This window comes from Aedes aegypti, chromosome 3 (genome assembly GCF_002204515.2).
Source record: "Aedes aegypti strain LVP_AGWG chromosome 3, AaegL5.0 Primary Assembly, whole genome shotgun sequence".
NCBI classification, from domain to species: Eukaryota; Metazoa; Arthropoda; class Insecta; order Diptera; family Culicidae; genus Aedes; species Aedes aegypti.
In genome coordinates this window covers 264,295,474-264,320,848 of record NC_035109.1, presented here as the reverse complement: position 1 = coordinate 264,320,848, position 25,375 = coordinate 264,295,474, and the positions used below count along the sequence as shown (strand labels likewise).

General features: G+C 39.7%; 1 protein-coding gene and 1 non-coding gene across 2 annotated transcripts in view; both read right to left on the bottom strand.

Annotated features, from left to right (window-relative positions):
* Positions 1 to 17,787: 17,787 nt before the first annotated feature.
* Positions 17,788 to 17,860, bottom strand: Trnaf-gaa. The gene has a single exon. It is a non-coding gene; the product is annotated as a tRNA-Phe (tRNA).
* A 37-nt stretch (positions 17,861 to 17,897) lies between these two features.
* Positions 17,898 to 25,375, bottom strand: part of LOC5573760 (lysozyme) — a 29,485-nt gene continuing 22,007 nt past the window's right edge. The window contains exons 2-4 of the mRNA XM_021851079.1: positions 23,167 to 23,343; positions 19,096 to 19,169; positions 17,898 to 18,226 (exon numbers count right to left, since the gene is read on the bottom strand). Coding sequence (XP_021706771.1) covers positions 18,080 to 18,226; positions 19,096 to 19,169; positions 23,167 to 23,343 — 398 coding nt within the window. The 3' untranslated portion in view covers positions 17,898 to 18,079. The remainder of the gene's footprint in view (positions 18,227 to 19,095; positions 19,170 to 23,166; positions 23,344 to 25,375) is intronic.

The window sequence follows — 25,375 nt, the reverse complement described above, 5'->3', positions numbered from 1 at the left end:
TTCTATGAAAGTTACTTACGTCGATTTGAAAAACTAATCGAGAAATATTATCTCTTTTCGTTTTTTTAATTTTTATGATACAGTGGCGTAGCCAGGAAATATTGCTAGGGACATTAGGGGTCTTTGGAAGATTTTTTTTGATGCGTACATGAAAAACCCTTTTTTCAAACCCATTTTTTCTTACCTAAGTCCAAAAGTGCTTGATCATTCATTTTGTATATTGCAATACTAAATTATCTCAAATTTATGCATAAAAACATAAAAACAAAAACATCAAAAAACACACTCCGGATAATCGAGTCTGAAATTCCGAATAATCGAATCCCGGATGATCGAGTCCGACCTGTATACAACACACAAAAGTTTTCAAAATTTGAAGATAAAGTAATCACGTATGGCGAAATAGGGAACCAATATGTCCATAACCGGTACACCTACCCTAATTGGAATCGCATTTGCGCAAAAACTGGACAGTAGTGTGGGACAAAATTTAGATTCTCGCTCCAGTCCACTTTTTGGATTGCTATTAGGTCCCATAACAACTGTGCAAAATTTCAGATCGATCGGTGAAACTATATTTGAGCGCAAGCCCTTCAAAGTTTGTATGGGATTTACTATGGGAAAAATTTCTTTTGCAAAGAAAAATCACCAGAGGTCGCCCATTGACCTCTATAAAAATTTCAAACGCATACCTCGGTAGGTATTTATACGATGAAGAATATTGCCGAAGACCGCGAAATAATCCGATACTTGTGCAAAAACTTATTCAATTAAAACTGACTGGCAAGGCCACGTTGATTAACACGTAAAGAAATAACAATAATAACAAAATTGGGCAAAATTTCCGAACAGTCTATGTTTAATAACTTTTTTCACAATCATCGGATTGCTTTGCGGTCCTCGACAATGTTATTCATCGTAGAAATACCTATCGAGAACTATGCTCAGAACTTTTATAGAGGACAATGGGCGACCTCTGGCGATTTTTCTTTGCAAAAGTAAGTTTTCCCATAGTAAATTCCATACAAACTTTGAAGGGCTGGCGCTAAAATATAGTTTCACCGATCGAGCTGAAATTTTGCACAGTTGTTATGGGACCTAAATGCAATCCAAAACGTGGACTGGAGCGAGAATCTAAATTTTTCATATAACCGTGTCCCCGGCTACTGGATAGTTACAAATCAGGTGATACGAAGTTCCATAATCGGAGTCACAACTATCACACACAAATGAGTCAGCACGCTGAATATTTGCCATGTGTTAGTTGAGTCAGCAGTGCCAGTCAAGGTTATAACCAAGAGACTGCAATTCTGCTTTGACAAATTTGTTGAATACTTAGCCGCCTTTGGGGATGGCTCAGTAATGTACAATTTTGTTTGACGACATGACTCAAAATTATTCCAATATTGCTTGTGCTGAGTTGCCGCCCAAGAATTTCTGAAGCTACACCCAGCACTTCAAAATTGGAATAGCTGCCTGAGGGCCAATGAAGTCATGCGATGCTCCATTGCGAGCAAGTTCATTAGACAATTCATTCACAGCAATGGAAGGACCCATACAAGGTATACAGAGTTCACTGTACCATTTTGCATGTGTCTACAAAGATTAATCGTTGCTGATATTTTATGCTGAAGATTTATCTAAGCTATCCTAATCGTAGCCATTACACAAACTAGGCAGGATTAAGCTTTTCGCAATCTCAGCACGAAAAAGACCGGCAGCGAAAAAACCAGATCGGTATGTCTTAAAAGTCGCCATAGGCGTAAAAGCACAGAATACAATGTGTAAAACGCATAATGCGAAACCGGTGAAAATTGAAACTAAATTATAACGTATAAATAATCCCACCTTTATTTAGCCTCAGGTTTGAGACCGAAGAAGGGCGTATACTGTAGAGGGCGCCCTGGTACTCTACAGGCTCCGTTTGCGGTAAGGTTTTATTTAGACCCCCCTAGCTATTTATTCCTAGGCACGGTAAGCTTAAAGCCGCATGAATTAGGGGTCACCATTTGGGTGGACTTTTACCACCGGAACAGGCAGTCCGTAGTGTTAATTCTTAGCCGATTGAAACAACCGCTGCCGATACTACGCGGCTTTCTGAGCTGATCGGGAAAAGGATGTTTACATTGTTGATCAACTCCTGACGTGCCCAAAGAGCCGGAATGATAGGAATGACGTCGTCAAGTAGCTGTCAGTTTTCGGAATATATCACCTTCTCAAAATAGTACACCGTGCTTTGTCCAATGTGTGGATTTCCGTCAAGTAAATCAAACGCGTGGATTGTTGAGTTCAAGATGACGCATCTGAGTATAAGATATTGACCAAAAATCTATCACAGAGCTCTAAGATGCTCTTTTACAATTCGATTCATATCATGCTCAGAAGATCGCAAGTGTCCTCCCAAAATTTGATCTCATTTGGATGAAAACTGAGACTGCACAAGCCCTTTAAAGTTTATATGGGAATTACTATGAGAAAAGCAAGCAATTCATTCAATCGGTCATAGTGTTTGCCAATATGCTCTTGGAGATAAGAACTATGTTGATACTGTGAGATACAATAATCAGCTACAACTTTGCCGAAGACTGTTTTACAATCGGACGCCCTGGTAATTAGTTATTGGTTTTTGAATAAGTTGTAAAACTTTGGGTATAATTATTGGGCTGTTCTGTAGGCATCACTGGATATATGCAGTAAAACATAGTAGCCATAATTTGTGCGTGCTATCTTTCGCGCCAGGTGCAGCAGTGTTGCCTGTTCAGAAGTTAAATGAACACTGCTGAAGAATTTGCGACTGGATATAAATCAATAACTAATTACTGAGACGTCCGATTTGAAAACGGTCTTCGGCAAAGTTATTGCTGATGAATGTATCGCACAGTATCAATGTAGTTCCAATCCCCAAGAGCACATGGACAAACACTATGACCGATTGAATTTTCTCATAGTAATTCCCATATAAACTTTATAGGGCTTGTGCAGTTTTAGTTTTCATCCAAATGAGCTCAAATTTTGGGAGGACACTCAGAATTTGATCTAGAATCGAATGAGCGGTGTGGAAACGCAAAAACGATTTTTTGAACCACTCTAATGAAATACCCTTTTATACATACACTCCCGTGCATAAGTTTAGGTTCACCCCCTAAAAAACATACAAAAGTGTTCTGTCCATATCTCTGTCCACACGTCCAATTGATACTCTTTAAGCCGCATTCGAAAGGCAAAGAGTTATTCTTACTTCGTATGTATTATTCCAAAATCATTTTTTGAACTTTGAATACTAAATTTTTACTCAAAGTTGTGACCAGAGCTGGGAATGGTAATAGTAGTAAGCTTGAGTTTTTGCGAAAATCACGTAGTTCTTCTGAGTTTCACTGGCTCCACTGACTGTGATTTGCTACGTTTGCCTACTGTAGTGTGAATTTCAGAACTTTTCCCAGCTCTGGTTGTGACATTTTTCAAAAAAATACACTGAAAAATCATATCTAATTTCCTCAGCATTGGATCGACCAAAATTTTAAATCAAAGTGTCATTAGAATCGTAATCTTATATTCTTTGAAGAGGCCCCACGAAATTTTGTCGGAAAAATCTAAAAAGAATTTAAAATCAATGAAACAGTCAATCAAGTCATCGTGCAAAAGTTTGGGTTCACCTCTCAGTAAAATGGCAGAGATATTGACAAAAATGATGTGCGTGCGGCTCAGGTGAACCCAAACTATTGCACGATGACTTGACTGACTGTGATGTGACTGATCGTCTGAACCAGACGATTATAAAAATCGAATGTACATCGGAAATGCGTCGAAAACGTGATTTTCATGGGATTTAGTATGAAAAATGGTTGACACTTTGAAATTATATATGATTTTTCAGTGTTTTTTGAAAAATGTCACAACTTTAACGTTCAACGCTCCGTCATTGTAATCATCATCATCATCGAAACTTCAAAAGCAGTTTTTCTGTTCAAAACTAAAAATTATTCGATGAAAATGTGTTCACTGTGTTAAGATTGGAGAATAGAATACAGTGAACACTTTTTCCTGTAAATTTTGTTGATTTTGAACGAAAAAACTGCTTTTGAAAATTCCGAAATCAATGACGGATCCTGCCCCCTTAAGTAAAAATTTAGTATTCAAAGTTCAAAAAATGGTTTTGGAAAAATACATTCGAAGTAAGAATAACTCTTTGCCTTTCTATTGCGGGTTAAAGAGTTTCAATTGGACGTTTAATCACAGAGATATGGACAGAACACTTTTGTATGTTTTTGAGAAGGCGAACCCAAACTTATGCACGGGAGTGTATACATTTGTTTGGTGGAATATTGGATTTTTAATTGGGGGCAACGTGCCTTGTTCAGCTCATTAGTAAAACAATCTTGACTAGTCGAATGAGAATCATTGGGAACGTTTAATGAGTGGCGAAACAACTTTTGTTCATTCTAATGCATAACGCTGAATATTGACCAAAGTTTGTGTTTGAAGAGCATATTCTCAGCTCCTAGTAGGGCACAATTTTTATTCAGTTGTGATTACCATTATTAAACAATAATTAAACATGCATGCTAATTTGTGGCTCTGAATTGTTAGTTGGATAGCGAGAAAGATTCACTGAAACTAGATTTACACAAAAAGTGAACTATGAAGTTCACTGCTTACGTTAAATCCGAATTAGTTGCTCGGCGTACATTTATCGAATAATTTCGCGAATCCGGTTAGGCGTGAATATATCGTGGATCGCATCACCAACTAAAGGTGACTCCCAGATCTTTACCTTATCCCACTGCCACTAACCCAATATCCTTTCCATGACAACTGTGGAGATGCAGTAGATTCTTCGGTTTCTAGTAACAATGGTTGTCTAACTAACATTCCTTCCTTTCCCCGATGACCGTAAGGACGTGATCGGCGCCGTTATTGACTTTTAAAGTTTGAGCTCTCGATTTGTGAACATTGAGGAATGGTAAGCTAATCACAAGCCCCATTCATTCAATTTCTGAGCAACTTCGATTGCTATGGTCAATTACGGAATAGCAACTACGGTCATCTATTACTTGCTAGCGTTCGCATAGCGTAACCGTAACGTGTGTATGCTTGGAGTTACTAAATTCATGGGACTAGATTTCCCATCTCCCACAGAGTTGTCTAACTTGTCACTTTTGTGGTTGGGATAAGAAGCAGCTATGAAGTTGCTCCACATGTTGCAGAAACCGAACTAATGGTAATGCTCAGCAATTGCCATCAGCATCAAGTTTTGTTTGGCTTCACTGTTGCAGACGAGGGCTCAAAATGAAGCACAGGACCATGATTAGATTCAAACTGTTGTTGGACAATCAATGACCTAAAGAAACGATCAGAGACTACAGATGAAACATACGCGGCTAGCAAAGAAATTTGCTTCGTTCTACATCGTACAGTAACTGTTGAGGAAGTGGTAAAGGACCTTGGCACTCAGTCAGGCTGCAGAAAAGGAGACAACCTACATCTCTTTTTGGTCTTCTTATTCTTTCTGGATTTATGCTGGGACTGGGCAAGAGCCTGCTTCTCAGCTTAGAGGATCTTATGAAGCACTTTCACAATTATTAACTAAGAGCTTTCTTTGCCAATTGACCATTTTTGCATTCGCATATCGTGTGGTAAGCACAGAGGTTCTCTATGTCCTGGGAAGTAAAAAACCCTCGACTGATGGGATTCGAACCTACGACCATCAGCTTGGTCTGGCAGAATAGCTGGGCGTTTGCCGCTACGGCTATTTGGGCCCAGACAACTTACATATAAGCACCAGTTAATGCAACAGCCATCAGCAAACGACCTGAGAACAGTTTAGAAACTTGCAGCAGTCGAGTAGGAGCGAATGTGAACTTCAAGAATGCACCAGATGTGACCAACTTTACCATCAATCCAATCTTGTCCAAAAAAAGTTCGTGGTTTATGGCCGTTTAGAGTATACAACTTTATCCAGGGAACCATTTTAACCAGCTGTTCAAATCACCACTATGTCTAAGTCTATGAATAAAATGTTTTGCGAAAGTAGTGTCCTATCTATCATGGGACTTAGAGCAAACCAAAACGCTTTTTATACGTCATCCAATCATTACATCATGTCCACCATACTACAGTTGGGACTCCTATAAATCATAGGTGAGTGGTGTGCTATCGCAGAGAATAGAGATCCAAGTCCAATCTCAAAATTGTATAAAGAGCTCAACGAGTATTCAAAATGGCAACATAAGTTGCAATACTGTGGAGGCGCTGCTATCGCAAAGTCCCCATAGTAATGTCAGTGGTGAATAAGAAACTTAACACGTTTAATAGCGCCACAATGGTGAATATGATTATCTAATATTCATCATTGTGACCCTATTAAACGTGTTTCTGTTTAAATTCTAGCACAGCATTTCGGAACACTTTGGTTCTGACTTGGATGTCTTTTCTTTGTGCTTATCCAAGCCCAAATTTAAAAGTAGTTTATGCGTTTATCATCTTATTTAGAGAGCTCAAACGGTGCAGTTACACACCCTTGAAAAAAAAAACATTTTCATCTACTTTACAAGTTGAAGGAAAGCCATGACGAGATATCGAAGTTAGAAATAGTGAAGAAACGTTTCAAAAGTGATCATTGAATATCCATTAGGTTTAGAGGCTCGACTAAGAACACAACATTCGATGTCTAGGTTATATAGATACGAAATGGCGAGATGAGTCAATCAGTGAGTTATGACGTCCCCAAATAAGCAATAATTTTAATATACAGAATCGTTCTAACGAATTGAAAATCCAAACCAAAAAGTTTCATCACATCATTTGGCGAACCGAAACCAAATAGAAATGAAGAGTTGCCAAAACTATGCGTAGGTACTTCAGTTATGAAACTGATGCGATGGTTCATGAAGACTGGCTGGTTCAAATTTCTACAGATCTACTATAAACAGTTTCAACGTAATTTTGACTATTGTTGGTCTGTTCCTATGCAGAATATTATTTGCAATAATCATTTTCAAATCATCACTTATTGTGTGGAGAGATTGACTTAAAAAAATAATATCAGGAACCAAACGTAGACGTTCAAGTCCCTTGCAGATGACCAAAATTGTATGTCGCGTGAGGTGAGAGATCGAAGTTAAGAAAGCTAAAAAAAGTATACTGCGATCTACCAAATTAGGGTATTGTGGGTCCTAATGTACTACTAGAAGTGATACAAATTCTGAATTTGACTACTGTGTCTTTATATCGTCTTTGTTAATATTTTTGTCGGTACAGCGACCAATCGTCGGTCTGATTATCAGATCAGGTCCGTCGCACTCGGGCTCAGATTGGGTACCACTTCTAGTACTGCATTTGGTCCCTCGGTAGTGCAAAAGGTACCCAAGTTTGACAGATCGCAGTACACTTTTCATGGCATTCTTGATTACCTTATGAGCCATAAAATTTTGGGAAACTGCAAGGGACATGGAGGTCTTTAATTTGTCTTTGATCGGATGCTAATAAATGTACGTTCTTTCTCTATCATGCATTCTAAAATGTCGTTTTCAGTATCAGCCAGTCCAAGCCATGATAAAGTCAATGAATCCATCAAATGACTAAGACTACCATATTCATGCAAAGTGTTACTGAAAACGTAAACTATCTAGGACGCAGTCAATTGAACAGCATCTGTAAAACAAAATCCATTACCTCCCTCTAAAATGATAAACATCTAGAACAAGGACATACACAACTATACCCCTCCATAACAAGAAGATAACCAATCTTTTCAAACTAAAGTAAGAGTTTTATTCAACATGAAATGTTGCATCAGAAACACACAAAAATACAACAGTTTTAATTCTACAGCTAAAAATAAATTTAATACAGAAAAAAAAGATAACCAAACCCATTTTTTACAAAGAAGCGCACTTTTGAACAGGAAACCCGGTAAAGCAGACGACAAAGACAACAAGATTACTCCGTAGCGCCGAATTCGTTTAATCAATATTGCAAGAGACTGGACAATGAAGGCAGGCTGTTGCTAGACGTTGTCAGTAAGAAACAAAACTCTAGATTTTAATTACATAGCGAACGTGTGAAGTAAAATCCGAGTACTTATGAGTAATTCGTTACGTGAGATGTCTATTTCCAGTTGCAAATACCAGTAGGAGAGTTTTAGTGAAGCAATTCATAAAAGCTATACATACATACATAGGGGAAAAAGTGTTGTAAAAAAAAACTCGATAGTGACCATAGCTTTGATTTTTTTTTATTTTCCTTTGTTAGCCAAGATATCCAATAAAAAGTGTTGAACTATAAACATTGTGTGGTAGTAATACCCCTCGAATCGGGATGTTAACCGTGCAGCATTAAGCCGAACACTAATCGGCCTCTGAGCACGATTATAGCCGATGGGTCGCCCGCACACTCGGCAAGCAACACGAGGCTCGATCGCTAGCAACGGTCGTGCCCTTTCTCATCGGACCATCAACGAGTGTAGACGCTTTTGGTAAGCAGCAGATTCATCCCCGAAGCTGGCAGCCGAAATCCGCACATTGGCGATTCCTGCCAGAATATTCTTGGATTAGAAATTGTCTTCTGGTATTTTCCAGAAGAAAACCGGCTTTTTTTTAACTCTTGGAAACAGGACAATTTGTGAACGGATTACACCGATAAAAATGCAAAGAAATCTAAGAGATTGCATGGTTGTGTTTGGCATTATTGGTTTGCGGCCAAAAGGCCGCAAGGTGTTCTAGAAGAATACCGGAGGAGCGGATGAAACTTTTTTTTGTTTTTTCCACGGTTGCTTCGAGATGCGCATTGAAAATAATGACTGTATTCGTTTGTGACAAAGAAAATGTCACACGGTGTTCTAGAAGAATACCAAAGAAGCGGAAGAAAGGATTTTTTTCCATGGTTGCTTCAATGCGCGCCCCTGAAGCGGTGATTTTATTGGTTTGTGGCAAATGGCCATAAGGTGTCCTAGAAGAACACCATAGAAGCGGAGGAAACTGTATGTTCCTCCACGGTTGCTTCAATGTTTGTCTGTCTGGAAAATAATGATTTTATTTGTTTGTGAGGAAGAAAATATCACAAGGTGTTCTAGAAGAATACCGGAGAAGCGGAAGAGACTGACATTTTTTCCTTCCATGGTAGCTTCAAAATGCATTCAAGAAAATGTGATTGCTCTGGTTTGTAGGAGAAGCTTGAAAGGCGTTCTAGAAGAATGCTGGAGAAGCGGAAGAATTTTTTTTTTTCTTCCATGGTAGCTTCAAAACAAAACAAAATTGACTGCACCTAGCAAAAGAATCCACAGACTTTTCCCAAAACTATGGAATAACTTGTTCGAAAATGTGTGTTAATCGATGAATTCCACGCCTTTCATTTTTTGACAGATTACAAAACATGTTCAGTGGTGGCAAATACGTCTTGGCTCCTCCTGCCGACGATGGCACGGACGACAGTGAGAGAGATTCAATTTGCGTGGACGACTTAGAAGTGGCTGCTCACGAGACCGTGGAAATGGACGGTCCAAGCTGGGTAGAAAGCGAATTTGAGAATGGAAGTCCACGACGTTTAGGAGAAGCGGGGGAAAATTCAGGGGAAAAACATCTGCCTGAAACTGATCCGAATCTTGATACGGACAACGTGAAGGAAAAGCAAGATCTTGAACATTCCCTTAAAGCTAGTCCTGTAGAACGGGGATGCAATATTCGTTGGGATCTCATTCCCAAGTTTCCAAAGGAAATCCCGTCCAACAAGCTTTGGGAATACTGGAAAAACTTCATCGAGAATTTTGAAATCGCTGTATCTCTTTCTACGTTCACCGGGCCTGCGGACCGTGCCAAGTTATTATATCTGTCGCTTGGAAAAACCTTGCAAGATATAATCAGTGCGGCCAACTTGCAGCCGAACTATCGGGACCCAAGATGCTATGCAACCTTCGTCACAGATGTCAACAACTATTTCAAGTCAATGACCGACCCGGCAGCGGAACACGAAGCGTTATTGGCAATGCGTCAAGCGAAAGGAGAGTCGATCGTCACTTTCCATGTAAATCTCACGAAACAGGCTCGATTGTGCGGCTACACCCCTAATGAAGAAGTCCGTTTCGTTCTTGCTCAGCTTCTCAAGGGGATGCAGAACAAGGAGCTAGCGAACACTGCAAGAACCTACGGACATAACGCAAGCATCATCGTGCAAGCCGCCACCAGAGTTGAAGCATACGAAGCCGGCCAGCAACGTGTGGAGGGTCATGCGCCGGAAGTCCTTGCAGTAAACCGCAAACGGGAGCATAGCCGAGACCGTGGGCGGGCCAGAGGATCGTTCAATAAACTGCGAAAGGTTGAGCAGAACAGAGAATACGTGAGGACAAGTTCGAATGCACCATCGCAGGACCACCGAAAAGGTCAGCGCAACCGCTGCTGGCGATGTGGATACCTGTACCACAAAAGAAATGTGTGCCCCGCTCTGGACAAACGCTGCAATACATGTGGTCAAGTCGGACACTTCGCACTAACTTGCCGCGGACCAACCCGTAATACCGGCGTTAACAACATCCAGGAACCTCGAAACATTCCTCTCAAGCGCCTTCCACCTAATTGGGCACAGGATTCAAATGACGAGCAGGTATAAATTTCATGACAATTTCTCGTTGAGAGGCTAATAAAGTTAACCTTTGAAGTAATGGCTTATCTCTATTCAATATCTTTTTACCATGATATAGTCTGACACTTTATGACGAGTTTTTCCATGATTTCCTCCGTTTGTTCTATCTTCGTTTTAGCAAATAAATTCGGTTGTACCCATGAGCGATGCAATTGTGCGCTGTCGTCTTGGCTCATCTGCACCGTACGAATTCCTTGTTGACTCAGGTGCTGACGTCAACATCGTAGGTGGGTATGACTGGGCATCCTTAGAAAGAGAACTTCGTACGGGAATGGCCAAATTGGAAACGATAGATACAATCGAAATTAAGGAGCTCCGAGCATATGCATCTGAGACTCCAATGGTGGTGCGGTGTGCTTTCCGGGCGATGGTTGAAGTAGTTGATGCAACTAAACCCATCGTAACAGCAGAATTTCTCGTTGTTGATGAAGGGCGCCGGTCCTTATGGCCGGTACGCTGATCATAAGTACTGTGCAAAAGGATAGGACAAGAAACGGTCAAGGAATGATTCCGCTACCGAAATTACTTGAGCTGTACGCTGCTGAGAAGTAGAGCTGATTTCGTAACGTCGGTAACGCCTGCTGTACAAATCAAATGGAGCTGTCACTTTTCCTTACGGAAAAATGTGCCGCTCAATTATTCCGCAAGTAAAAGTGACACTTCGCTGATACTGGATCAGCTGTCAAAATTACTTTGGTAAAAAAGAGAAATTTTACTTGAGCGCTTTACGTTTCAGGTGCATACTACGCATTACTCGGGCGACAAACGGCAATTGAAATGAAACTGTTGAAAGTGGGCCTCGCTGTTAATAGTTGTGGTCCATCTACTACCCCTGGAATTTTTCCAAAGGTACCAAACGTAAAAGTAAGGTTCAGTGTGAACACATCAATCCCTCCCGAGAAAAACGCTTACTACAACGTTCCAGCGGCATTTCGTGAAGCGGCCAGAGAACGTCTCGAAGATATGGAAGCTCGAGGTATCATAGAGCGTGTCACGAAAGCGCCCGAGTGGATAAGCGGTATGTCGGCAGTGCCGAAAGGCAAAAATGATTTTAGACTGGTCGTCAATATGCGTGCCCCGAACAAAGCCATCAAAAGGGAGTACTTCCGTATGCCCTTAATCGACGAGATGAAGGTTAAACTTCATGGAGCGAAATTCTTCACGAAGTTAGATCTCAGTAATGCTTACTATCATCTCGAGCTTTGTAAGGAATCGCGTGACCTGACTACATTCCTATCTGAAAATGGCATGTACCGATTTACACGCTTAATGTTCGGGGTGAACTGTGCACCTGAGATTTTTCAGAGGGAGATGTGCCGTTTACTAGAAGAAGTCGAGAACATCATAATCTATATTGATGATATCTTAATATTCGCTGATACACTGGAAAAGCTTAGAGCAACAACTGCTCATGTTCTTAGAATACTTCGGGCAAACAATCTATCACTAAACAAGGACAAATGCGAATTTGATAAAGACTTCATCGTATTTTTGGGACATGGCTTGGATGAGCAGGGGTTCCACGTAGAAGAAGCAAAGGTGAAAGCGATCCGACGTTTCAGACCTCCAGCTAATGTATCCGAATTAAAAAGTTTTTTGGGCTTGGCATCATTTGTCAGTCCTTATATCAAGGATTTTGGCAATATTTCAAGCATCCTTTGGACCGCTTCTACAGCCAAAAATTGGAGCTGGGGGCCCGAAGAACTTGCAGCATTCAATACGATTAAAGAACGAATTACAAAATGTGCGACGACTCTGGGCTACTTCGCAGACAATGAGAAGACTATTTTGTACACCGACGCTTCACCAAGGGCTCTGGGAGCAGTACTGGTTCAAGAAAGCCCAAACAAGTCTCCGCGCATTATTAGTTTCGCGTCAAAGGCCCTCACGGATACTGAGAAACGATACGCTCAGAACCAGCGTGAAGCCCTGGCTACCGTATGGGCGGTGGAACATTTCTCGTTTTTCCTACTAGGGCGGCACTTCACATTGCGGACCGATGCACAAGGTGTTGCCTTTATATTGAACCGTTCACGGGAAAACTCGAAGAGGGCTTTAACGAGAGCTGACGGTTGGGCCCTCCGTTTAAGTCCGTATAAGTATGACGTGGAATACATTCGGGGTCGCGACAACATCGCCGATCCGCCCTCACGACTATACATCGGCAACGATGAACCGTTCGATGACCATCAAAGCCCATGGGAGATAGCGACTCTAGAGGCGAATGCTGTAGGATTCTTAACGGTTAAAGAGCTACAAAAAGAAACAGCATTGGACGAAACCCTTCAGAATGTGATCGATGCATTGGAGACGAACATCTGGCCTGAGGATCTTAGAAGATTCCAGAGTGTGGCAACCGATCTATCGCTTGACGACGGAATTTTAATCAAAAATGGCTGCGCTGTGGTTCCGAGCAAGCTTCGAACAAAAACTTTGAATCTGGCCCATGACGGACATCCCATGACTGCAAAGCTTAAAAGCATTTTAAGAGAGCGTGTCTGGTGGCCAGGACTAGCTACTGATGCAGAAGAATGGGTAAAATCCTGCCAGACATGCGCAATTAATGGACGACCGGAAAAACCCACTCCTATGAAACGAATCCCAGTTCCACAAGCCGTTTGGGAAACCATTGCCCTTGATTTTAACGGGCCATATGCTAAGTATGGTGGCATTTCGATTCTTCTAATCGTTGACTATCGATCAAGGTGAATTTCAGTTGTCCTTTCATGTTTTTGTGTTGTTTTAACATATTCATATTTTCCTTTTTACACCGTAATAGGTTCTTGATTGCTCATCCGGTAAAATCGACCAGTTTCGATCATACCCAACAAGTGTTGGAGAACGTTTTTGCGCGCGAAGGATTTCCTAAAACGATTCGCTCTGATAATGGACCGCCATTTAATGGCGATGAATACAAAACTTACTGTGCTGAACGGGGCATTGAAACTGTTTTCTCAACCCCGTTGTTCCCACAACAGAATGGTCTTGTGGAGAACTACATGAAAGTAGTTAATAAAGCGATGGCCACCGCAGTTAACAACGGATGCTGTTTCAAACAGGAGTTACAAGCTGCTATCAATGCCCACAACGCAGCCGCCCACTCGATCACCGGTTACCCACCGGAGGAAGTGATGATGGGACGCAAAATTAAACGCCGTCTTCCTCTGCTACACCACGAAAAAGCAAACCAGGATGAAGAAGCCCTTAATCGCAGGGACACACTTGAAAAGCTAAAAGCAAAGGAACGCGAGGATGCTAGAAGGGGAGCACGGGAAAGTCGCGTAAGCCCAGGGGATACAGTAATCATCGAACGACCAACGCGTGCAAAAGGCGAAACCAGATTCGACCCGCAAAAGTATACCGTTATTCGAGAGGATAATGGAAACCTTGCTTTGCAAAATGAACGCGGTCAAACTTTGAAGCGACATGTAACCCAAACAAGGAAAGTAGGACACTGGCGCACTCCTATCACCGACGTTGACAACGATCGTCCAACCGAGCCAAACGGAAATCTCCCAGGTACTAATCCATCAGAGCGGCCTCAAAGGATTAGAGTTACTCCGGCCCGTTTGAGGGACTATGTACAATCACTTGAAACTTGATGCACAAGCTAATTTAACTGCTTTTGTTTACTCTATTTTGCATCAGCTGCCGCCTTTTAAATCAATTCACATTACCTGAAATAAAGAAAAAATGTCAATCAAAACAATAATCTATTTACGCACCTGTCTTTCTTTGTCAGAATTTGAGCAAAATCTATATACGTACGCTCTATTTACCAACAAATAGCTGTAGACAAAAACGCCGTTTTGAAGCGATGACTGAAGCAGAGCAGACCAGTTATATCGAATAAACACTGAACTGAAATTTATGTCGACCTAAAACTCCTGACATGTCGACTGAATTATTTCAATTTGAATTATTTCTCGCGCAATTTTCGAAAAGGGCTTAAGCGAACATATAGTTTATGCTTCACGTACACGTGTTAGTAAAATGAACTTTTAATCAAAGTGAATTTGAATAAATAAAAGTCTTAATTTTGTGTGGGAGGAGGATGTGTGGTAGTAATACCCCTCGAATCGGGATGTTAACCGTGCAGCATTAAGCCGAACACTAATCGGCCTCTGAGCACGATTATAGCCGATGGGTCGCCCGCACACTCGGCAAGCAACACGAGGCTCGATCGCTAGCAACGGTCGTGCCCTTTCTCATCGGACCATCAACGAGTGTAGACGCTTTTGGTAAGCAGCAGATTCATCCCCGAAGCTGGCAGCCGAAATCCGCACAAACATAATAAACAGTATAAATTGTCTCCGAAAAGTTCGAAAGAATTAAATTATAAGATAATCGATGCCGTCTTTTTCGGCCCATGGGCAAGTAACTTAAAATTCATTTAAAATCATTTTCATAGTCACTACCAATTGTGTTCCGGAAAGTGTTGCAAAGTTATTTTTGCTATTTCTCATCGTATTTAATATTTTTTTGCAATTTATCATCGTAATAGCACAGACTAACAGACGTAACAGCTAGAACAATTATCAATTCAAAACATAGTCACGTGAACATTTACGCCCAATGCTAAAAATACTTCATTTGGTCAACCGCGAACTAGGTGGCGGTAGTGAGCAAACGTCGAACTCGAACAAAAGTGATGCGAGCGCCACGAGTGGCTTGTCGGCCAACTACCAAATATTAGAATTGGGCGCTATTCTGCTGTGCGATGAAAATAATTAGAATGTTACATCTGTTTGTCTGTGGTAATAGGCTGTTTTCCATCACGCCAATCTGTCATGGAACGGCCTACTTCCCTGCACTGCAAAACAAAAAAGTTTGCATCGCAGCGCCACCTATGCGGCGAAATTTCCAACTATCTTTTATCGTCAAATTCAAGATAAATCTCCTTTGACACCAACTCGAAGAAATGCACTCCTAAAGCGCTAGAGGTTTTCGTATCGTGTGACGGCTCAAAGTTCATGATTTTTTTTTATCCTGAACATCTTAATTACAATGCCATGGACCAATATGCAGTTCTGGCCACATCTGGATACCCCGGAATCGGTTCCGATAGGCCTCAGAGGGACACTTTTGTAATCATCTTTACACGTATCGTGTGACGGCTCAAAGTTCATGAGTCATGTCAATCCCATGGATATTTTTAATTGTAAATTATGTAAATTAATATAACAAAGCCATATAAATAAGACCTAATTTAAACTTCAGAGAAATGATACAGTGAAACCTCCATGAGTCAATAATGAAGGGACCATCGACTCATGGAAATATCGAGTCATGGAACAGCAAACCCTTAAGAAAGCTGCTTCTTGGGACCATCATAGTAACCATGAAATTTTGTTTTTAGTATGGTTCCATTAGTCGATATCGAGTCATAGAACATCGACTCATGGAGGTATCACTGTAGTTAATATACAAATCACTGTAACTTCTGATTTTCCAGAAGAAATTGTTTCAAATTTACTGTGAAGATGCTTGAATATCACATGTTTTGAATGCTTAATGCAAAGCTGATGGTTACTTGACTTGTTTAGAAATTAATAATGATGCATCGTTGGAGAATATTTTGAAGCATATGAATATCCCTTCGAAAATAGTTCAAAACCTTCAAATCATGATAACTTTCGATTCCCTCGTTAAAATATTTTCAAATTCACGGAGAAGATGCTTGAAAACTATATCTTGGTAGGTGCACAATCCTTTTTGATTTTTTTTTTTTTGCATTAATAACGGTGTCTGGCACACCATTATTAGAATAGAAAAGCTTTTGATTGACGTAGGGTTTCGTCCTACTTCGTCGTAAGCGCTATTATTCGTCGTATCAAACTTTAAATGTTCCACTACGGCGGATATTCAAACTTACCTGCAACATAGATTCATTATCCAAGTGTAATTTTGTGAAAGCTATTATGCTTCGTTCAATTGTACACCAAAAATGCAATAAAACTACAGTATTTCGGTAAATAAATTTAGTTCAATTATCCACTTTGCACTTTTTCACCGAAATCGTATGGACGAACACAATTTGAGAGAAATGCTTAGCGATCGACTGAGCCACACCACTTTCCAACACAAGTTTCTTCCCGCCCCCGTGGGTGACTTACTTCGCCGAGCACTTATTTTCACTATGGAAAACCTTCGAACTTCTTCACTGAAGGATTTTATTCCAATCACACGCCGTAAAACTTCAATAAATCACCAAATTTTACGAAATTTCCTCAACCGCCGTGTATATTTGAGAATGTAAACAAAGTTCAATCCGTCGTACTGAGAAAAAAAAACTTGTGCGCGACGTTCGCCGTAAAAATACGGTTCCTTTGATTGTGTTGTTCTCACTGTGAGCAAATGCCATAATTGTACGGTCAAAAGGAATTGTGTTCATATGTTTAGGCTGAATTTTGATGACGAACTATTAATTTTAAAGGAAATTAGTATATTCCATCATACTTGTTTTTAATTATGAATCGTGGTTTACGGCCAACCAGCCGAGTGAAAGTTTAACAACTACCGAAAAGCTAAACATTATATATAATTTGCAATTGGAATTGCAAATTGCCAATTGCAAATTATATGTAATGTTTAGCTTTTCGGTAGTTGATATTCCATCATGCTGAAGGAATGGAGGGAGATGACCGTAGATCTATATATTTTAGTAAAACATTTTAATATAGCGTTAATATATTGTGTTTCAACTACTCAATGCATCACAGTGAGCCGTAAGTTGTGAGACGAATATGGAAACTGATTGCGACGGAGTTGAAAACGATACGACGGATTGAGAATACGGTAAGATGCATTTTCTTTGCATTATTTCCAAAAAGAGATCAAGATTTATCAAAATGTTATTGTACAATACTAAAGCCGTTTTGAGAAAGAATTGTTTGGCATCGGTTTGTATCAGCATCATTCACTGCAATACTGAGAAAATTGCAGTTCTCACTGATCAATGCTTAATACGATGGATACTAGCACATCACCCTATTTCGATTTGTAAAACAAGCTCCTGTTAGATTTGTTTTTATCCTTAACCCATTACTATTACCTCTATCATTGGTAAAGACGCCTATGTTTTGTTCATAGAAAAAAAATCTCTCTGCACTTCGAAAGCTGTATGTTGCATTACGCATCCAAAAAGAATCACAATGCCGAAACCCGGGATTGAACCGGGGACATTTAGATCTTCAGTCTAACGCTCTCCCAACTGAGCTATTTCGGCTAACGACGAAGAAAGATGAAATAAAACACAAATAAAATATGTTTTTCACGATTTAGGTAAGGACTTTTATTTAAATAAAATAAATTAATCACGCTTTCGAATATTTGCCGTTCGATGTCTTAAACGCTTCGCTGAGGAGGGCTCCGATAAGAACATCCATATAATATTGGCTGAGCAGCAGGCAGGCGATCGATTATTATATGTTATAAGAGTCTTCGATTAGATTTGAGTTCCCGCCGCGTAGTGAATACATTGATCGACCTTGGTCTGATAGGCCACCGGAACGGTATTTTTGCATCCGTAGCCTCCCAGCTTGTGGATGGCGGCATGATCCAAACAGTCGATGATTCCGTCTCCGTTGCAATCCTGTTTTGGACAAAAAAATGATTAGATCCAATAACTCACAGTAGGTATACAGTAAGGGCCATAAAAATGCGAAAATTTTTCAATCTTTTATTTAGTAAAACCAAGCGTTATTTGTATCGTTTTTGCAGATTATTGTAATTTATAATTACTGTACTCCTTGGTATAGTACTAATGAGTTGCATAGAATTGTTGTTGAAACGTTGGAACAAATGTCGAATACAATTATTATAAATTTTAGACAAAAATCGTTGCAATCTTCTATTGCTACGATTAATGCGTTATATATTTAGGTTAAGTTAGCCTAAGTTAATTGAAAGCGTTTTTTTTCCTCTTATAAACAGATGAAATCAAATCACCTGTAAAAATTCTGAACTGCTAAGGCAAATGAAATGTAATATGTTATTTACAAAATGTTAATAAAAGCTTAATTTAGTTGTACCAAATTAGGATGATCGTGTTGTCTAACACAGAACATCAAGATATAAGAAAGGAATGTAACGTTTAAAATATAATTTGAAAAAAAATAATATGTGAGTTTCGTTTTAATTTTCCATATAAAAATGATTTAAAGATTTTCGCATTTTTGTATCGAACATACTGTAGATACTGGGACAGTTAAGACAAACGAAAAAAAAAATCTTTCGAAAATCGAGTTCAGTGAACCGTTAGGTTAACATCTATTCACGCTTCTTCGCGCCCATCGAGATGAACCAAGAACTGGTTCGAAAACGACACCGTCAGGGCCTACGTGCGTTCGGTCAAGGGCGATCATCTTAAGCCCCTAGGCGTTGCTTTGAGATTCCTATTTACGGGGAGTCAGGAGGGGGAGGGGGAGCTATAAAATGACATTGATTTGCATTCTTTCTTACCTGGCCGAACTTCCTCATGTAGCCTTGCACAGTTGAAGCAGCGCACTGCGGGTCATTGGCGCAGTTGGCGTAAGCTGTTGAAGAGAAATTTGAGGATTTAATATCATTCGGGTTTTGGAAGAATGTTGATAAACGAATATTTCTCGCATACTCTCCCTAAAACTCTTGGTCACCAAGTATGTAGCTGATTGCTTTTAAGCCAATTAATGAACCGAGATAAAAAAAAATATCACCACTGGAAAATAGACAAGGATCTTCTTTTCATCATAGCATTGTTAAATAACATTCGAATCCATCCGTTTGTTCAGTAACAACAAACTACACCCGACTCTGTTTTTGCACGAGGAATGCGCACCGTGCAAAAAAAGTTTTCAGTTCAAAATAAAAAAAAACGTGCTAAAAAAGAAACGCCATTTCTCGACGTTTCATGCAAAAATAAGGTTTTGACGGAAAAAAAATGTATAGAAACTTTTTTTGCATGGCCGTTTAAAAAAAAATCCGTGCACAAACAGAATCGGATGTATACACTTGGTTTTAGGACTTTTAGGGTGAGATCATAAATTAAGCGAGATTTGGTCAAATAAAGAGGATGGAACTTATTCAAAATTCTGCAATTTTAGGCTGTTTATCAACCCTGTTTTATCTACAGTTAACTCTCCCTTACTCGATGTTCGGTACATCGATATCGAGTTAGAGAACCTTAGTAAAAGTTGGTTTTCATGGCTAACTCGATGGTACCTTGGATAGCAATTGCACTGATTTTGTATTCTGTAACTCGATACCTCCCTAACTCGATGGTCCCTTCAATATCAAGTAAGAGAGAGTTAACTGTATTAACAAGCAGGGTTGGGAAAAAATCTGAAATTCATTCTACAGTAGCCAAACAAAGCCAATCGCAGTCAGCGAAGCCAGTGAAACTCACGCCTATCGCTGCTGTAGGCAAAGAGCCTTGAAAATTGCAAAACACCCGTTGCTAAGGGCAACCCTAAATTACTGTAGAAAAATATTCTATTTCCCGCTGCATTTCCCGCATTTAGAGCCTTCAATGACACTAACGATTTAGAAAATTCATGCACCCAATATAGGCTACTTGATAAGATTCACGTTTGTGAACTACTGTACTGGGAAAGCCACGAGATTTTCGCGAAATTCAGGCCTACTATTATTACCATTCCCAGCACTGTTAACAAGCTTCCTAATCAAAATTTTCTGTTAAACTTCAGTTTTTGAAACACTTTTCTTATGTTTTATTTAGTGCATTTCCACTGGAACAACAACAACAGCTGAAAGGTTAATGAAAGTGAGCTCAAATCCAGATACAGGTCGGACTCGATTATCTGAAGTTTCGTTTTTTTTCACTCCGGATAATCGAATCGCTAAGAGAAAAAATAAAATCTGCGATGAAAGATCTTAAATATTATCTTTTTTGTTGTTTTATTTATATGATGTAGTGACGTAGCCAGTAATTATTTCTAGGAACATTAGGGGTCTTGGAAGAAAAAAAAAATATGCCAGCATACACAAATCCCCTTTTCTTACCTACGTCAACAACTCTTTTCACAATTCTCATCAAGCCCGAACCAAACCCGACTAAACCCGACTTTTTTCAAGCCCGAACCTGACCCGTACCCGATAATTTTATAGCGTTCAAGCCCGACCCGAACCCGACAAATTTTAAATTTTCTAACCCGAACCTGACCTGAACCCGTCGGAACATCTCTACTTTTTACCTACCCTAAGGCACATATCTAGTGGGTGCCTTTTTGAGTTTTTTTTTTGTTGGCCAGTCTAATCTCCAGCTATTATCACATATTATTAACTTGTCAAAGGATTTATAACTCTATCTCCAGCAACGAAACCAAAATCGATTTTTCTCCATGACTTGGCTTCAAACCTTATCCATTAACCTTTGAGAGATTACTACTTATGTATGTAGATCCGAAGGCCTACACTCAAAAGAGGTTTTGTGTAACCTTAAATGTGCCCGTAATGCTGGTAGATCACCTTTTCGTGGTGCGTTACGGGGTAAGATCTACCATATTGTACTCTAGTTGTATATGTTCTTGCGAATACTTATAAGTAACGGTCGGAAGAGTATAAATAAAAGAGTAACAAGCCACTAAGACCCACCTATTTGTCCTAGATGATGAGGAGGTCGAAGTGGAAAAATGGCTCAATCAGCATCTGAGGTTGGTTTCAACTCATGAGACAAGTACTTTCCGAGTTCAAGAGTTTATCGTTCGATATCTAGGAGAGAAAAGATTCCGAATCAGTGGAGTAGCAGACCTCCTAACTTCTAAAATAAGCTTCTTGTTTCAAGGAATCTAAATGTCTCATGCGATGAAACCTGTTCACAGTTTCAAAAAACGACTTTGAACCTTATAAGTAGAAGCAATAATTTGATACGCTAGAGTACCGATGCATGGTCAAAATCATAGAGTACCGATGCATGGTCAAAATCAGTATCATTCAACCAGCTTAGCGGCCGAACCTGATTAAGGGGCGCGCTTTTGAGAGTTTAATGGTGATAAACTGTTTTCTCCAAAAGGTATAAATAGCGGTATCTTTTTCTAAAGAGGCTTTATGCAAAATGGTAAAGAATTATATTTGTATAAAAAACGACTACTTCATTATTTCTCAATAGTAATAGTGTATAACGACATGCACTAAACAAAGGACACGGGTATACCACAAAAGATCTAAGAAAAAAAACGTGTTCGATACACATGTTTCCGGTATGATAGAATAAGTGGTTTTTATATAAAAATCGAAAATTTTGACTCAATAATAACTTTTGGAAATGGCCTATAAGTTTTTGCATGCAAATTATTTGAAAAAATCTAACTCCAAAACTGTTGATTTCAGAGAAAAATGTTCTATGAAGAAGTTTTAGCGAACCATCTGGAAATATACACTGAATTTTTTTTTTCATGAAAAATTCTAAAAATTCTAAAAAAAACAACTTAGCTTTATTTATACTATTTAGTTCAATGATCATCATATCCCTGATCATAACCATACTATAATCATGGATGGGGCCTTTCTTAGCCTAGTGGTTAAAGTCCACGGCTACAAAGCAAAGCCATGCTGAAGGTGTCTGGGTTCGATTCCCGGTCGGTGCAGGATCTTTTCGTAATGGAAATTTCCTTGACTTCCCTGGGTATAGAGTATAATCGTACCTGCCACACGATATACGAATGCGAAAATGGCAACTTTGGCAAAGAAAGATCTCAGTTAATAACTGTGGAATTGCTCATAAGAACACTAAGCTGAGAAGCTGGCTCTGTCCCAGTGAGGACGTCATGCCAAGAAGAAGATAAGAAGAATTCAAAAAGTAATGAGAGAAAATGATACTCAAATGTGCTTATTCTGCGCGGCGTGTGAGTCGAGACGAGTCGCTCTCACCGCGAGTGACGTGAGACGACTAATGTTAATCAAATGGGAGCGAGTCGACAATTGTCACCTCATTCGGCTCGTCTCACCTCACACGCCGCGCAGAATAAGCACAAAAGGCTTATTTGACATATTGACACTAAACTTGATCATTTCGAAAACTTGAAACTAAAACCAATCAATTAAAATCCTTAATATACAAAAAGTAGGTCATGTAAGAGAACCCTGATCCTTCATCGAACAAGAATGTTGTGCGTGTACTGTAATAAAGTCATGTACATATCATAAGTGCCACGAGCATACATGCCACTTGACCTTTATTTTGTCACTGGACATTACAGGGCTTAATTGGTGGTTATCAGCCTTTCATCACCACTGCACGCCCATTACATGCCTAGGCTAAAGAGGATAATTCTAGCTCTCGTGCAGATTTATATCCTAACACATCAATAATTATTACTCTCATTTCGATAGTGAACGATCCATTCCATAAACCATACGTTTATCGTACGATCCCTACTATGTCGGCTCGCTAGCTGTTCATGACAGGGGGGACACAAACGACTTTATCCCAGTTGGAAGCAGGTACCCACACAAGCCATATAATTTATGTTCCACCTCTTATTTATGTGACCAATAATTAAAATCAGCGTCCCTGACCGTCAGCGGAATACTTACCAGCCTGGGACTCGGGAGCATCACCCGGCAGAACAGGTTTTCCCGCGTCGGCCCAATACGCCCACGTGATCCGGAACATTCCACAAGACTCGCCGCTACAACGCACCGTCGGGTCACATCCACTGGACGCGTCACAGATGCACCGGAGGCACACCTCGGTCACCGGATTCTCCTGGACTGCAGCAATCAGAGAGAGAGAGAGAAAAAGAAAGGAATGCGATTAACATACAATGAATATGATAGTTATGGGATGCTTATCCCATTAGGAGCTGTCAGCTTAGATCTGACTAATGATGCTCTCACGAATAACTGTAAATCCGCGGGGATGGTGTGTCTCAGATTACTGGCTGATTAATAGAATATATAATGCCAATATGAGTATATTTACAATTATGGGCGCTGTGAACACGATAGTGATGCAATGTAATTTGATCAATGGTACCGCATGCTGATATATGAGATGATGGCAATAGATAATTGCACATTGCTACTCATTACGTGAAAGTGAAAACGACATTTTCATTCATTAACATGAAACAGCATGCCTTGCTCATTACAATTATAGTCAATTTCTTTTTAACCATATGTTTTTCACGGATTGCTGGGATTGAATGAAGGAATATTAGTTGATCAGAGCAATCCTCTGCATCTTCATTATTGTCACAGTTGAGGGACAGTATTAGTTCACTTATATAAGTAGATGAAAAAAACGAATTTAGTACTATCATTTAATTCCACTAGAGTTTTTTTATCCTTTAACAGATAGGCGTATTTCGACCTCAACTGTAAAGCCGTCTTCAGTGGCATGTACTAGACTCGACTTATCGAGTCTCGACTTATCGAGTCTAGTACACGACACTGAAGACGGCCTTACAGTTGAGGTCAAAATATGCGTATCTGTCGAAGGATACAAACTCTAGTGGAATTAAATGGTATAGTAATAAATTCGATTTTTTCATCTATTTATGGGTATTCCACAGCTCGAAGATATATTATCATTTATTTTTGTTACACAGAAAACTGCTATTAGTTTTTTTTTCTAAAATCCACTCCGTAAAACAAGATATAGTACATATAGGGTAATTTGGGACAAAAGTTCGCAGTGGGTCTTTTATTACGAAGAAGAAACTCTGGTAACATTGTATAGGTTTGACACCAATGAGGCTATATGCCAAAGTGAAGAAGAAGGTATTAGTGTTCAAAATAACATGTTCTAATAGATTGCAGCCACAAATTTCCTCAAACAATTTTTCGTTTTTGTAATTGAGTTTTGCATCTTCTAAGAAAAACGTGGATAAGGGTGGCCCTTATATGTAAGTTAAACTTTTGTTTGAGTCAAGATTTTGACTTAACTGTTTAACTTTAACTGTTGGGGCCTTCCTTAGCCGAGTGGTTAGAGTCCGCGGCTACAAAGCAAAGCCATGCTGAAGGCGTCTGGGTTCAGTTCCCGGTCGGTCCAGGATGTTTTCGTAATGGAAATTTCCTTGACTTCCCTGGGCATAAAGTATCATCGTACCTGCCACACGATATACAAATGCGAAAATGGCAACTTAGGCAAAGAAAGCTCTCAGTTAATAATTCAATACAGTACCAGATTAACGGCCTAACTGACAAATGTAAACAAACTGCGTTTTATTCACCTAACACTTTACTTGATAAATTACAATCAAATAACTCACATCTGTTCCTTAAAAATAACGTTTTTCACGAAATAAGTGAGACAAACATAAAGACGCATTTGATATTTTCTTTCGATACAAACTCTGATGTCAATTTCGCCCAACTTCCCCCTTGCGGTAACCGGGCGCATTTAAAACTGAGTGTGCAGAAGGTCGATAGTGAAGAAGGTTCGTGTGAAAGAGCGTAGCAAAACGGCGAAGCTGATGATAGTCAAACCAGAAGGACGAGGTCAAAAGGCGCAATCGCTGCTGTCAAACTGAAGGAGACGAAAAAACGAGGGGCGCAACAATTCTAAATTTTGATAAATGGCGCATAATGGATTTTTATTTATTTTAACATGTTATTCATACTTGTTTTAATTATGAATCGTGGTTTACGGCCAGCCAGCCGAGTGGAAGTTTAACAACTACCGAAAAGCTAAACATTACATATAATTTGCAATTGGATTAGATGGACAAATTGATGTGAAGATTTGCGAAAAAGTTACACGTCTTCTCAGTGAGAATCGAACTCACGACTCCCCGATCTC